This window comes from Eublepharis macularius, chromosome 10 (assembly GCF_028583425.1).
Source record: "Eublepharis macularius isolate TG4126 chromosome 10, MPM_Emac_v1.0, whole genome shotgun sequence".
Lineage (NCBI taxonomy): Eukaryota > Metazoa > Chordata > Lepidosauria > Squamata > Eublepharidae > Eublepharis > Eublepharis macularius.
This window is the reverse complement of record NC_072799.1, coordinates 24,209,260-24,222,967: the sequence shown is the minus strand read 5'-3', so window position 1 is coordinate 24,222,967 and position 13,708 is coordinate 24,209,260. Positions and strand designations below refer to the sequence as shown.

Genomic DNA, 13,708 nt, shown 5'->3' with positions numbered 1-13,708 from the left:
TTAAATTAATATTTCACCCCAGGGACCCTTTGCAGCTACATTTCAGGCGGCCAGGAGAATGGGTCCCAGTTTTATAGACAATTAAAGGGGAAAAAACATTACTGACTGCAATATCCTCCCTGCCAGATTTCAGGGCAATTAAAATTCTTGTTTGCAGATCAAGCAGAGGCAGAGATTTGGCATCTCTGGAAGGCAGACAGAGAGACAAGAGCAGGCACAGGAAATGTATGGCACCCCTATAACAGTTATTCTTTGGACCCAGAGGCTTGCATGTGGTTCTCTAAGGAACAGAAGGAGAAGAGTGTGGTGTTTGGCACCCCAAGAAAGGTTGACAGGTAGCGGCAGAGCTGGCAGTTGGGCATCCTAAGGAAAACAGACAGCAGCTGCATACAAGGAGATCAGAGGTTTGCATTTGTTGCTGTGAGAAAAACAGCAGGGTAGAGCAGGTACAGAGGCTTGCATTGTGAATGCTTATTGGAAAACCAGCACTGGAATGGTAGTTCTTGGTGGAAATCACCTTAACTATTATATATATGCTACAGTGAGTGGTACACATATACGCGCTTATTAATGTGTGTTTGCTTAGAGAGCAGCACACAAGAAACGAATTTTTGTAATGTATAAGACAATCACAGGTAGGGTTGCCAGCCTCCAGGTGGTCAAAACTACCAGGTGGTCCACCAGACTTGCCCCCTTTTTTGTGGTAGCTAGCCTCCAGGTGGTGGCTGGAGATCTCCTGGAATCACAACTGATCTCCAGGTAACACAGATCGTTTCAGACTGTATGGCATTATACCCCACTGAGGCCTCTCCCCAAACCCTGCCCTCTCCAGGCTCCACCTCCAAAATCTCCAGGAATTTCCCAATCTGTATCTGGCAACCCTAATCACAGGACCAATCAACACAGGACACTGAAGTTCCAAGATCAGATCTCCAGATCATTTGAAATTGATAAGCAGTATCTGAAGATGACCCCAATTTGCACTGGGTTATGGTTTCATGTGGGGACGGGTAAATAATTTTCCCATGTTTTGCCAGCCTTCTGGTGCTACTAGCTGCCCCACTGCAAAAAGCACGCAGGTTGTCTGTTATGTTGCCTGGAGAGTGGAGCAAATTGCAACTCAGTGGAACTGTCTGAGCTCAGGAGAAAAGTCACAGGAGATAAGAGTTTTAAAAATTCCCCTCTGTACGCCACAGTCCTCAATCACAGCCAGCTGTAGCTGCTTATTTACAATTTTTTTTTAAAAAAAAAAACCTTCTGGGAGATCCGGTCATGGATCTCCCAGAGTCTTGACTGGTTGGACCTTCACACTGGAACTAGAAGTAAATCTCATAGTGACTAAAAAGCAATTTTCTCTCACACACTAGCTAAAATAGCAAATTAATCACACTTTCTCATGCACAAGTGAATCACAATGTAACTATGAAATTTGAAGCTCCAGAAAGAACCTGAAAAAACTAAAGCCCTCTACAGACAAGACTGTGCATATTGAAATCGGTGCTCATAGAGGGAGTAGGAACGAGCATGTTGTCCCTGCCCCTTGCCTATGTGCAAGTCACTGGCATGTGCACATGGAATCTACATGTGTATAAAACATATATGCATGCATTTGGGAACATAAGAAAAGTATTCCCAGTCATGGGGATGAAGTCTGTGCAGCATGCTGCATATGTGTACCAACTCTGAGCTCATGAGCTGGTGATCATACATAGGCAGGGGCATGAAGCCAATCATGTTCATGACTTCTTGCCATCTACATGTGTTGATTTCCATGCATGCAATTTTGTCTGCAGCGCGATCCAGTATGAAAGAAAACAGAATTAGAGAAATGCCAATGAGGTGGAGGGGTATGTGGTCTCTAAGCCAGACAATCAGGCACCAGAATAAGGATATTAATATCAGGAACAAATAGAACTTTTCTGTTTTTTTCATTAGTTAATTAATACACATCAGTGGAGCAGTAAGAAAATACACAAGGAAACAGGAGCTGGTTGTCTTTTGCCATTATTTGTTTTTTTGAAATGGATTTCTGGGCTGTACTTTCAGCCTGAATGTTCTCTTTTAAAACATCCCTAGGGATTGAGAGGGGCATGAGCTGGGAAAATAAACTACTGATGGAGAGATTAAATAAACAGAATTAAACAACAGCCCCAGCCAGCATCTCTCAGGACCTGCTAGATGTGAAGGTTAACCACATATATTTATTCCTGGGTCCACTCTGTTCACATATAAACTGGGGAGGGGGATCTGTTTTAGTCAAAATGAAGCAGACAGGTGTCCTGCCGTCTCCCCTACCTGTCTTACACACGTACAGGGCTGTTTCCACATGTTCCTAAAGGGACAGGTCACTCACTGAATGCCAGCAGCTTTTCCTCTTGACTCCAGACATCTCCATTTTCAAAATGGCTGTAGGCTGTTTGGCTTCCATTTTTTTCGGTGCCTTTTCTGGGACTGCAGGTCTGAACTAGGGAGGAAATATGCTTAAAGCAGTGAAGAAAAGTGAAGGGCTTAGCTTTCCTTGAGCGATCATTATTATGATGATTGGGGAAAGCAGAATTTTGAGGGCCAGTAAATGCTAAGTTTGGGTAAACACGTAAAGGTAGTCCCCTGTGCAAGCACCAAAACATTACTGACCCATGTGGTGAGGTTATTGTGAAGATAAAATAAGGGAAACCGCATCTCTTTCTTCACCTCTTAGTAATAATACATAGCATAGATTTCCCTTTCAGAATCAGTGGGTATGAATTTGGACACAGGACATGTCCAGTAAAAGACAATATATAGGATAAAAATGTAGTAGGAGACTTAATGATTGCTATAATATGCAAAAATGTAAATGGGCCTGAGTTTTACTGGAAATAGTTAATTTCTGCTCCGGAGGTGCATTTTTTATTCAGTACAATTGTTGTTCACCTTATAGTTCTGTTACCAATGACCCTACCAACAGGTGCAGTGGTTTGAGTCAAAGTCGTAAGGAGAGGTTTAAATGCAATACACATTATCATACGCATAAAACATTAGCAAATGTTTTGAATTTTCATTGTCAGAAAGTGAAAGGAAGGAATTATTAACACGCTTCTGAAGAAGAATGTATTACAAGATTTGATTTTAAGGAAGTCTCTAAAAGGGGAAATTCTATAGTAAGGATTACTCCCATAGTATAATGGAGAAAGCCTAGGAGGGGATGTCAAAGGATTTGTTTCAAAGGTCTTTTATTAATTCAATCTCATCTCCATACTGTGTTTGCCCCTTAAGTTATCCAAGGTCTTCACATATGCAATGCCAGATTTTCTGTGTCCTTTTCTTTATAACTTATAGCATCTCAAATGTTTTAGTTTCTAGTTTGCTGTTCCTTGAACCTAAAATTACTTTGACATCAAGAGCTGGTAATATTCTGATCCTTGGTGGTGATATTAAATTGTCTAGGTCACTTGCATTATTCAGTCTCTTTGGGTAGATATTCAAATAATATGGAGGAAAAGGGATATTTGTTAGTACAGTAATACTGGTTTATACTCATTTTGAGTCTCTAGTTTGTACTCTGTTCCTGATATTAGTGGTTGGGCCAATTCTTTTTCTCGCTAGCATGTAGTCTTTGTTGATAAATTACATGCCACATTTCATAAGGACTTTGGTATTTCGAAATGTGCTTCCATGTTCAGTGCCCGTGCCGATCCTCTGTAGAGGCCAGTGCTCATTTTGAATTGGTGCCATGGTTTTATTAACGTTAATTGTTTTTACTGCCCTTTGCATTTTACATTCCTTATCTTCAGAGGAAATTTGTAATGTAAAGTAGGCATAGAAACAGTTTATGTAATGGAGAGCATAAGCAAATGAAGTTCTCCAGAGATTTATATCAAAATGAGTTTACTTGTTCCTAAATTATGTGGCCGGTGATGAGGCCAAGTTTGTGGATGACACCCAGTTATTTGGAATGGTAAAACTCAAGCATTCCATGAAGAGCTTTGAAAGGATCTCTCTAAACTGGATAGATGGGCAACAAAAAGACAAATGAGATTCAGTGTGAATACAAAGGGATGTGCTTTGGGGCAAAACATCCTAATTCTACATATGTGATCTGAACTGAACTGGCTGTGAGTTACTAGGGGGGAAATCCTAGGGGTACAGAGTGGGTACTTCAGTGACTATGTTGATTCAGTATGCATGCATGCCTGTCTTGTGGGCTTCCTAGAAGTATCTGCTTGGCCTTGTGGGAAACAAAGTTAGGAAATAAATAGTCATTTGGTTTGATCTTAAGTATTATCTCTGGTTTACATGTAGGAATTCAGATATACAGGCAAATCTTTATCTTGTTTGCCCAGAAGCATTTGTAAGAAAAGACAATCTTGCATCTAACATTTTGTTTATCGTCTTCATTTGAGGATTAGAAAAAACATAAGGGCTGGTTCACAAGCAAGTTCTTTGTGAATTGATGGGAAACAATGCCAGATGACCCTTTGCATGCGTTAAAGGTTCATCTAACATGATGCCCTTTAAGCAGAGCTTTCACATCATCTCAAGCATGATAATTTTCAGTGGAGGTGGTCCACATGTTCCATGGATCATTATGTCATCAAGCACTATCACTAATAGTACAATTCTAAGCAGAGTTCTAGTCTTCTAGGTCCATTGATGTCACAAGTGGGCCAATGTGGCAATAAAAAGACAGTTTATGTGATATAGTGGAAGAAGGAATTATTATGTACAAATTTCTGCCTTGAAATAATCTCTCCTTTTGAGATACTCAACTACTTCTACTAGAGTATAAATTAAGCTTTATGTGACCATGACACCCCACTGCCTGTATGAAGAACTACTCACGGCCTGTACTGTTCTGTTACTGAACTAGGATGGAGCAAACTTGGTTGGCTTCCAGTCTCCTTGGGCAGATGTTCAAATGGTTTTGAGTAAAGGGGATGTTTGTCAGTACAAACCAGGTCTTTCTTAGCATTGAGCTGCCACTGTATTCCATTGGAGTGATTGGGAGAGAGAATGTTTTTGTTTTTCTTCATCTGATTAAAGTTCCGGGCACAAATTCCAATGAGCCAGTGACATGAAGGCACTGCTTTGATCCCTCCTGGACCTCTAAAGCATGCTCAGTTCAAAAGCAAATAAGCCACTAAATGTTCTGCCAAGGGTAGCTTACCTCGGGCAGCTCAGGGAGAATGGGGTTCTTCTTTAGGGTAGAAATGAATGGAATATTGTGCAGCTAGTGAGTGCATATTTAGATTCTTAACTGTTTCCTCCTGGTTTTTCTAACAGCACTTTTAAAAGAAATCATTGTATAAGAGTAGAACTATAAATCCACTATAAATGTGATGGCGAACAGCATGCATATAATGCAGAGGAGTTAGCCGTGTTTGTCTGTAATGGCAAAATAGTAAAGAATCCAGAAGTACCTTAAAGACTAACCAACTTTATTGTAGCATATGCTTTCAAGGACCACAGCTCTCTTCGTCAGATGCATGAATCTGTTGAAGAGAGCTGCGGTTCTTGAAAGCTTCTGCTACGATAAAGTTGGTTAGTCTTTAAGGTGCTAGTGGACTTTGTGCATGTAATGGAAACTGTGCATATATACTAAAAGGGTCCCCCGGATCTTCTGTGAATCTCGCGGACCTATCTAAAGACCTCAAAGGCATCAGGGAGCCAAGAGGAGCCATGCCTACCTGTTTACTTTCTTTGTTCAAAATGATAAAGCTGCAGTTTAAAGAGAGCCAGTGGCACAGAGGTTTTTTAAATTGTTCCCTTGAGCCATTTTCTCAGTGTTGAGAGCCGGCATGGTGTAGTGGTTAGAGTGTCAGACTAGGATCAAGAAGACAAACCCAGATTCAATTCCCCACTCTGCCATAGAACTTCTAGGTGACCTTGGGTCAGTCACACACACTCAGCCTCACCAACCTCACAGGTTTGTTGTGAGGATAAAACAGAGGAGTGGAAAACAGTGCAAGCCATTGTCCCCGTTGGGGAGAAAGGCAAGATATAAATGAAGTAAATAAATAAATAATATGTACTTTGTATCAATATTTTGCTATGTGCTATAAGGGAGATTATTGTAAAGACCATAGAGTAGTCCAAGAGGAGGTCATGGACTGTTAAGTAGAAGGAGAGAGGTAGAAAAGTGTTCTGAAAAAATCAGGCAGTGATCAGTGTACAAGTGAGGGGAGGCTAGTATGGTTCAGAAGGAAATCTACACCCCTAGGAAGGGTGTTGTGGGAAGGAAGTGGCATTGGAATCCAGTGGTAGATGCAAAAAAAATTAGGGAATAATGAAGGGGTGGGAACGGTAAGCAGAAAAGAGTGGGGCACCTCAAAAGACCTCATTGTAGTCTTTGGAATATTTGATGGTGGACAAAGAGGTGTGGCTTTCCAGAAGTGAACTGTACTGCACTGATATCAAAATGAAATACCTGCCTGGTTTCCATGAGAGCTGATTGCCTTTTCCTATGACTCTCCCCAGGTGGAATGGATGAAGAATGAAGAAGTGATCGATCCTGTTGAAGACCGAAATTTTTACATCACAATTGATCACAACCTGATCATAAAGCAGGCACGTCTGTCTGACACAGCCAACTATACTTGCGTTGCCAAAAATATTGTCGCAAAGAGGAAAAGCACGACTGCCGCTGTCATAGTCTATGGTAAGCAGATGGTTCCACCTCAGGTTGATCAAAGTTATCATGAAATGTCTTTCAAATATCCTGTGCAGATTCTACCATCCACCTCGACATGTCTCACTTTATGGGCAGAATAGCCTGATGGTTGTATGGCTGCCTCATTGTGCAAAAAGGGAGACAGACTTGCATATCATGGCAGCCAAACCAGATATCAGCTAGTTTTATTGGAGCACCCCTATGTTGAAGAGATAGGAGGAAGAGAGAGAGGGTCATCACCCCTCTGCCCCAAACTGAATAGAGAGCTGGCAGACTTGTTGCTATCCCTCTGGCCTTTGGATTAGCAACCAAGCAGCTAGATGTTTGGTCCTGTTAACTGATGAAGTTTGGTCCTGTGCTGAATCTAGTGTACCTGTTGAAGAACATAACTGCCTCCTCTTTGATCTCAGAGACAGTTGTATTATACCAACCGTATAGAGGCAGCTGGAAAACCATATAGTGTCACACTAGCCATGCATATTTCTATTGGTGGCTGGCCTTAGCATGGATAGTTCAGAGGGACAAAATATTAAGCATCTCTAATACACTATGCCTCCTGTGTGGAGTTGCTACACCCATGCACAAATGTCCCTGACAGGTTGCTTTGAGCAACTGGAGTAATGTATAAACCAACCAAATAAAGAGAAGCATAAAGAGGATAAGAATTAACTCTAATGATACAATAGCTGATCCTCATAGGCTTTATTTCAATTGGTTTAATTATAAGACAGAACAAGCTTCAACCTTTATTTCACAGCAGCAGTCAAGCTTAATTGTAAGCAGTTGCCTTCCATAGTCTTTCAGTTCCATTTTCTGTTGGAAAATGCTTGAATAGAACTGATTAGCTGTATTTGTGATGCAAAGGAGGCACAACAGACAAGCACTATGCACTTCAGATGGAGAGTACGAGGCATGCGTGAAAATTAGCAAATTTCGGCACACTCACTGTTCTTTCTGAACAGAAAGACCTTGAATGGGTAGGTGGAATTTCAACCATTTTTGAAAGAGTATTCAGAAAAGAGCCTGGGTTGGGAACCTGTCCAAGCTCCCTGTCGCTATTTTTGAGTGTGCATGCAGTGCTGTGCCAAAGGCAATCAGAGAATTATGTAAAACTGAGTCCTAACCATGGGCATGCTGGCATTGCCTTTACCTACAAGCCTTGTGTTGCATTACATACCAGAAACAGCCAGTAGGGAACAGACAAGCTTATTGTCTCTGGTCTGCATAGAATTTGAGCTGGACTGTGCAGCACAGTCACCACATACAAGTACTTCACCTGTTGAGGACTCTGACGGCTGCCTAGCCATCAGGAGGAGTAGCTGCTAAGGAAACTTTATTTATTTATATTTATTAAATTATTTGTATCCCACTTTTCTCCTCCATGAGAACCCAAAGTAGTTTACAATACAAAATGGAAAACAGTGGAGAAAAAGTAAAAGAAAGGTGAGATGGGATATTTCTGCATACAGAGCAGGTCTTGCTGTCTTTCCTGGCTGATGTTCCTGCCAGCTTGAGGCTGCAACTCACAGACCATGAGCAAAGAAAAAGAGCCTTTGGTCATGACTCAGCACCTGTGGAGCCTGAGAACAGTATCCACCAGAGGTTATGCCTGCCAGAATTAAAGATATAAGGGAAGATAAAGAACCAAGAGTGGCCAGCAGCTCCTCTGATTGTGTTATTGCAGCCCTTTCCTGTTCTCATTACCTTCACAAAGAAGGGGAGCTTTCAAGATTCTCAGCAGAAGGGGCAAGGTTGCTGTCATATAGCGCTGGTAAGCATAAAATGTAGCAATCCAGCTCTTGACATTTATGATTCCTATGTATCTCTAAAAAGGATGGCTTATACTCCAGAGATACATTTTCAAGAGCAGTTGTGGGCGAGGCTGCCTTTTAGTAGCATGTTGCAAACCATGCCAAAACCCTGAATTTAACTGATAAGTTTGCTAAAATAGAATTGTAATTAGATAGCCATGATGACACCAATCCTAAGCAAGTCTATTCAGAATCCTATTCAGGTCTTGGTGCTTACTCCAAAAAAAAATGTTCTTAAGATTGCACCATGTATCTTTTGGGGAGCAAGGGATGTGCTGTTCATTTGCGTTTGTTAATTCATTTAATTAGCATTCATAAATTATATGCCAGTGTTGCACTGAGGAGTACTGTAGCTGAGCCCTGTCGAGAGGATCTAAAATCAGCTGGATCAGCTCCCTAATTGTAGAGCACTTAACGTGGGGTGGGGGGAGTTTCAGCAGCCTGCAGGGAGTCATGAGTGAAACTGCACAAAATACAGGATGAAGGAGCTTTCATGAAGCATCAGTGTGTGTTTAGACAATAACTATGGTGTTTAGATAACTATAGTGATTGTCTAAATATTTGGAGATGTGAAATTGGTTTAATAAAGAGGCCAACAGGCCAATTCAACAATTGATCATTCAACGTGCTGTAGGAAATACAGCACACCTCATTCTCAGAATTGAATATACTCTCTGCATAGCTTCCAAGCCACCTGTATCTTTTCTTACTTCTCAGTCAATGGAGGATGGTCAACATGGACTGAATGGTCAGTTTGCAACAACCGCTGTGGAAGAGGCCACCAGAAGCGTACAAGGACCTGTACCAACCCAGCTCCACTCAATGGAGGTGCCTTCTGTGAAGGCCAGAGTTTCCAGAAAACAACTTGTACTACATTATGTCCAGGTATTTCTATTTATTTATTTTTCAAACAGTTTTATCCCATCATTTCCCCCAACCCACCTGAGAACAGTCAAGGCATCTTATAATATAATGCATCAGTTATAATCAATCACACTGAAGCACAGCAACTTATCAATTAATAAAAATAATGGGCACCGCCCAACAACAAAATATGGCATATGAAGGGCATGAGCCTTTATATCTACACAATAACTATCTTGTTCTTCAAATATCAGGCATTTGGGAGATAACTTTTTCTGGCTTTTTCTTTCTTCCAGTGAATGAATTCTATTGTTTTATGTAGTATGCAGAATGGTGTGCAAACACCAGTGGGAAAATTCTCATTATTGCACAAAGGTTGCCCTGTCATCTCAGTCCTTCGAAATCCTTAAAATTAATGTAGCATTTCAGAGTTCATAATCTTAGTGCCTTTGGTCTATGACCTGTTGAAATCTCTAGAAGTAAAGTGGGATTTAAGTATATAAAATGATTTAAGTATATAAAAGCTAAGCCAATGGGCAAGACGATGACCTTTCTATTTTTTATTGGAAATATAAGAGTATTCACATAAACAATGTTCTCATATAGTTTTTTAATGGTGGTAGCAACTTGATTCAAATAATTTGGCTACAATTCTGTCCATTTTACCTTTGGCTTCATTGAAATCTAATATAGAATTCTTCCTCTGTGCCAGCTTAGTACAAAGTGACCTGTGTTGCAGCCAAAACATTGACATCTCATGCCTTTCCGTGCATCATTTTAAAGCATTCAGTAACATGCTTATTTCGAAGCCTGAGCCTTGAGCAGTATTGCTACTTAAGCAAAGAGTACACTGGAGCAGTGCTATGGAGTGCTTGAAAATGGAGGACATGGGAAGTCAATGGGTAGGAGACCACAGGGGGGCATGGAAAGTGAATGTTCTGGCTGTGATGAAATATACTTTTTCCCCAAGGTGTAGCATCAGCAGTAAGTCATTCTGTGGAACTGCTCTGTTCTCTTTATGTGGAGTGAACAAGATTGTATCTTATGGCCATAGTAGTAAGATTCTTGGAGCTCTGATATTTCCAGGAAGGTCTGAACAACTTGGGTCATGCGCTATACATAAAGCCGCTGTTCAGGGTAGAAAACTGGGAGGTCCTTGTCACTTCTGTATCTGTACCATAGAACTCAAACATGTGTGTTTTAGTGGGAGTTTTTTCAATTATTACGAGGCATGATATTTGGACTATAGATGGGCCCGAAACAGGAAAAAACGAACCCTGCATTTTGTGGTTCATTGTGTTCCATGAACCACGAACTTTCACGAAATTGTCCCATTTCGTGAAACGATTCGTTAGGTTTGTGATTCGTCAGATCCCGGTGCCCTATAACAGCCCCCTTCATACCCAGAGATGCCAAACTCGCAGGGAGACTTCAGCAGGCTCTCCTTCAGCCAGCCTCCAAGTAGCTCTCTTCAGGCTCTCTTTGCTGACTTTTCCCTCCTGTCCTCCTTGCCTCCTGCTTTCTGCTGCTGCTGGAAGAAAAGTCAAGCAGAGTGGATCTGCTTGGGTTTTCCTCTCTTCAGGTTCTCTTTGCTGACTTTTCCTTTCCATCCTCCTGCTGCTCTGATATGTCCTCCCCCACCCCGCCTCCATGTTCTTGAAGGAAAACCAAAGCAGGATCTGCTCTGGGGAGCTTGGCGGGGGTGGGAAGGCGTGTCAGAGCAGCAGGAGGATGGGAGGTAGGGAGTCAGGGAATGGATCCTGAAGCTGGCAAGCAGTGAGCAGCAGCAGAAGGAGCTGCTGAGGCTGCTGTTGCTGCTGCTACTCCACCATCCCGTTCTTAAAAATGGAGAAGGAAAACAGAGGGGAAGGAGTTTGACTACAGTTTCCAAGTAAACTTGCACAGGCCCGCCACGTGTGATTCGTAATTTGTAGCTTTGTTCATCTCGCAGTTTGGCAGGAAGAGCTGCCTATCAAGGTTATGTGGGCTAGGATTGGGGTTTACATGGCAACAAAAGGTCTGCAGACATTCCGGGCATATTTTGCCCAGGGAATCAATGGATCAGCACCACAAATTGATTGAATCAGCCCAAAAAGTCGTGGATTTTGTGAAAAATGTGGCCTCACGAAACGCGTTTTTGTGAGACATGAATCAACCTGATTCATCACGAAATTTGATTCGTATTTCGATTTGTGCCCATGTCTGATTTGAACTGTTCACAGATGTAGTGTTTTGCCATGTATTTAAGCTTGTGTGCTTTATTTCTGCGTGTTAATGTGGCATTTTGAATACAGGTTTGCCTCTGATGTGAGAAAAAGGGGAACTGGATGGGTGAGTGAAGTGTGCTGTGTTTGGATGGTAGCTATACCCTCAGGGCAGAGTGAACTGCAGTTTGGGAAGAGTGTAGAGGGAAAGGTTTTTAGTCTAGCTGTGTGTATCTCAGAGAGGGACTATTCTGTCTAGTTCAGTGGTTCTGTCTAATTCAGTCAATCTGTGTGGAAATCTGAGTTCTTTGTGGATGAGCACAATCTAAGTGGCAAAAGTGGAGAAGTCTAGTTGAGTCAGAGAATCCATGTGGAAACCTGTGAGACTCTGTGTCTATGTGGTTGAGACAAGAGAATTATTCAGTGAGTGAAGAACTGTGTGAAAAATCAGTCTTAGTTACTGTGTCTGTGAAAAAAAAATTATAACTGTTTTAAAACCACCAACTTATGAACTTATTCTGAATCCAATATGCTTATCAGTACTTTGCAACCACCACACATACATACTTATAAATGAATTCTACTTCTGGTTAAGCAAAACACCTAATCCATCTGGAATGTATTATCCATTTTTTTTTTACCTCACAGAAACCTCCATGTCCTGACCTGTCATACTGCCTGCCATCTGTAACTTAAGCCTTCCAAAACTACCAGTTAAATAAGAGAAATCTAAGGAGAAAGTGTTTGGTGGCAGCAAATAAATTTTGGCAGCAAATAAATTTTGGGAACAGAGAGGCAACAATATATAGGTCACACAAAGGGAACAAAACACCATAGGTGATATTAGTGTTGGGATTCAGACCCCAAAGGGAAGGTATTCTTCAGGTTAAAAGCCTGGGTAAAGTAGAGAATGCCTGAAGTTCTATGTCTACGGGGGCGGAAACTGTTGGTTATGGCCAAAGCCCTTCTGAGATAAAAATTTAAAGTAACAAAAGGAGGAGCTGCTCTAATGAAAGCATTGAGCCTACATGAGACGGCTTCTCTCGCACTCTGTAAGCATGTATTCAAGTGCAAACCCTTCACGTAGAGGTCTGTACACAATCTTCTGACTTTTCTGTTAGGGACTGCAACAGCACCAGCATCTAGGACAATCCTGAATTTCCTGGACTCTGGATGTTAGCAGTCTAACTTTATCTTTATGCAGGCTGACAGCTCGCTGAGCAGAGTTTCTTATCTGTGTGTGATACGAATTAACATAAAAATCGTTGTAAGGGTGCAGTACAGCAGTGCACTGGAAAAATCTAGCTTGGTCTATCTATACCAGATAGTTTAGGAGCGGACTTAAAATGCAAATCAGTGCTTTAGTGTATTGGTCTGAAATATTTTTAGGCTGAAGCAGAGAGACGGCTGAGCTATACCCTGAATAGTGTTTCCAGGTGGCCAGGAGAAAAATGTCCTGTCCCTTTGATAAAGCCTTATATGTGGAAGTGAGCAGCTGAAGCTTTTTATGCCATGGAGGTAAGTAACATCACCTGGCAAATATCATCCTATTAAGCCTGTATTAAAGGGCCAGGACTTATTTTCTCCAGGCAGTTGGCAACTACAGTTGGCAGCCCTAATTCTGAATCAACAATTTGTTTCAGCACTTTTTGTGCTCGGTAAATGGACATTTTTAAAAAAATCTAAAAGAATGACTGTATTTACTAAGTGTCCCTTACAATGCCTTTACTTTGTTTCACTTTCTTGTTAACAGTGGATGGGAGGTGGACAACGTGGAGTAAGTGGTCTACATGTGGAACAGAGTGTACTCACTGGCGCAGGAGAGAATGCACAGCCCCAGCACCAAAGAACGGTGGCAAAGACTGTGAGGGTCTTGTCTTGCAATCCAAGAACTGCACAGATGGGCTGTGTATGCAGAGTAAGTGGAAGAACTTTAATGGTGCTACATTGACATTGTGGTTTGCAAAAAAATATATTACCGCTGCAAAACAAATTAAACCTTCAGCATGCTCAGGCTATTAAAGAAGTACTGCTGTGAGCATATACTGGAGTAGGTCCAAAGAGATTTCCCTGCTTTGCAGTAGCAGCACAGGGGGGAAATACCTATGTTTAAACAATTTGGCAAGCTGGGCAGAAACAGGTCATGTTCTGTGCTTCTTTAAACCATTTGGAGTGTGTTT

At 41.6% G+C, this 13,708-nt stretch overlaps 1 protein-coding gene across 3 annotated transcripts in view; it reads left to right on the top strand.

Annotated features, from left to right (window-relative positions):
• Nucleotides 1-13,708, top strand: part of UNC5C (unc-5 netrin receptor C) — a 435,854-nt gene that overhangs the window by 347,006 nt on the left and 75,140 nt on the right. For all 3 annotated transcript variants that reach the window (XM_054990553.1, XM_054990551.1, XM_054990552.1), the window contains 3 exons: nucleotides 6,457-6,637; nucleotides 9,178-9,345; nucleotides 13,282-13,446. In XM_054990553.1, coding sequence (XP_054846528.1) covers nucleotides 6,457-6,637; nucleotides 9,178-9,345; nucleotides 13,282-13,446 — 514 coding nt within the window. The remainder of the gene's footprint in view (nucleotides 1-6,456; nucleotides 6,638-9,177; nucleotides 9,346-13,281; nucleotides 13,447-13,708) is intronic.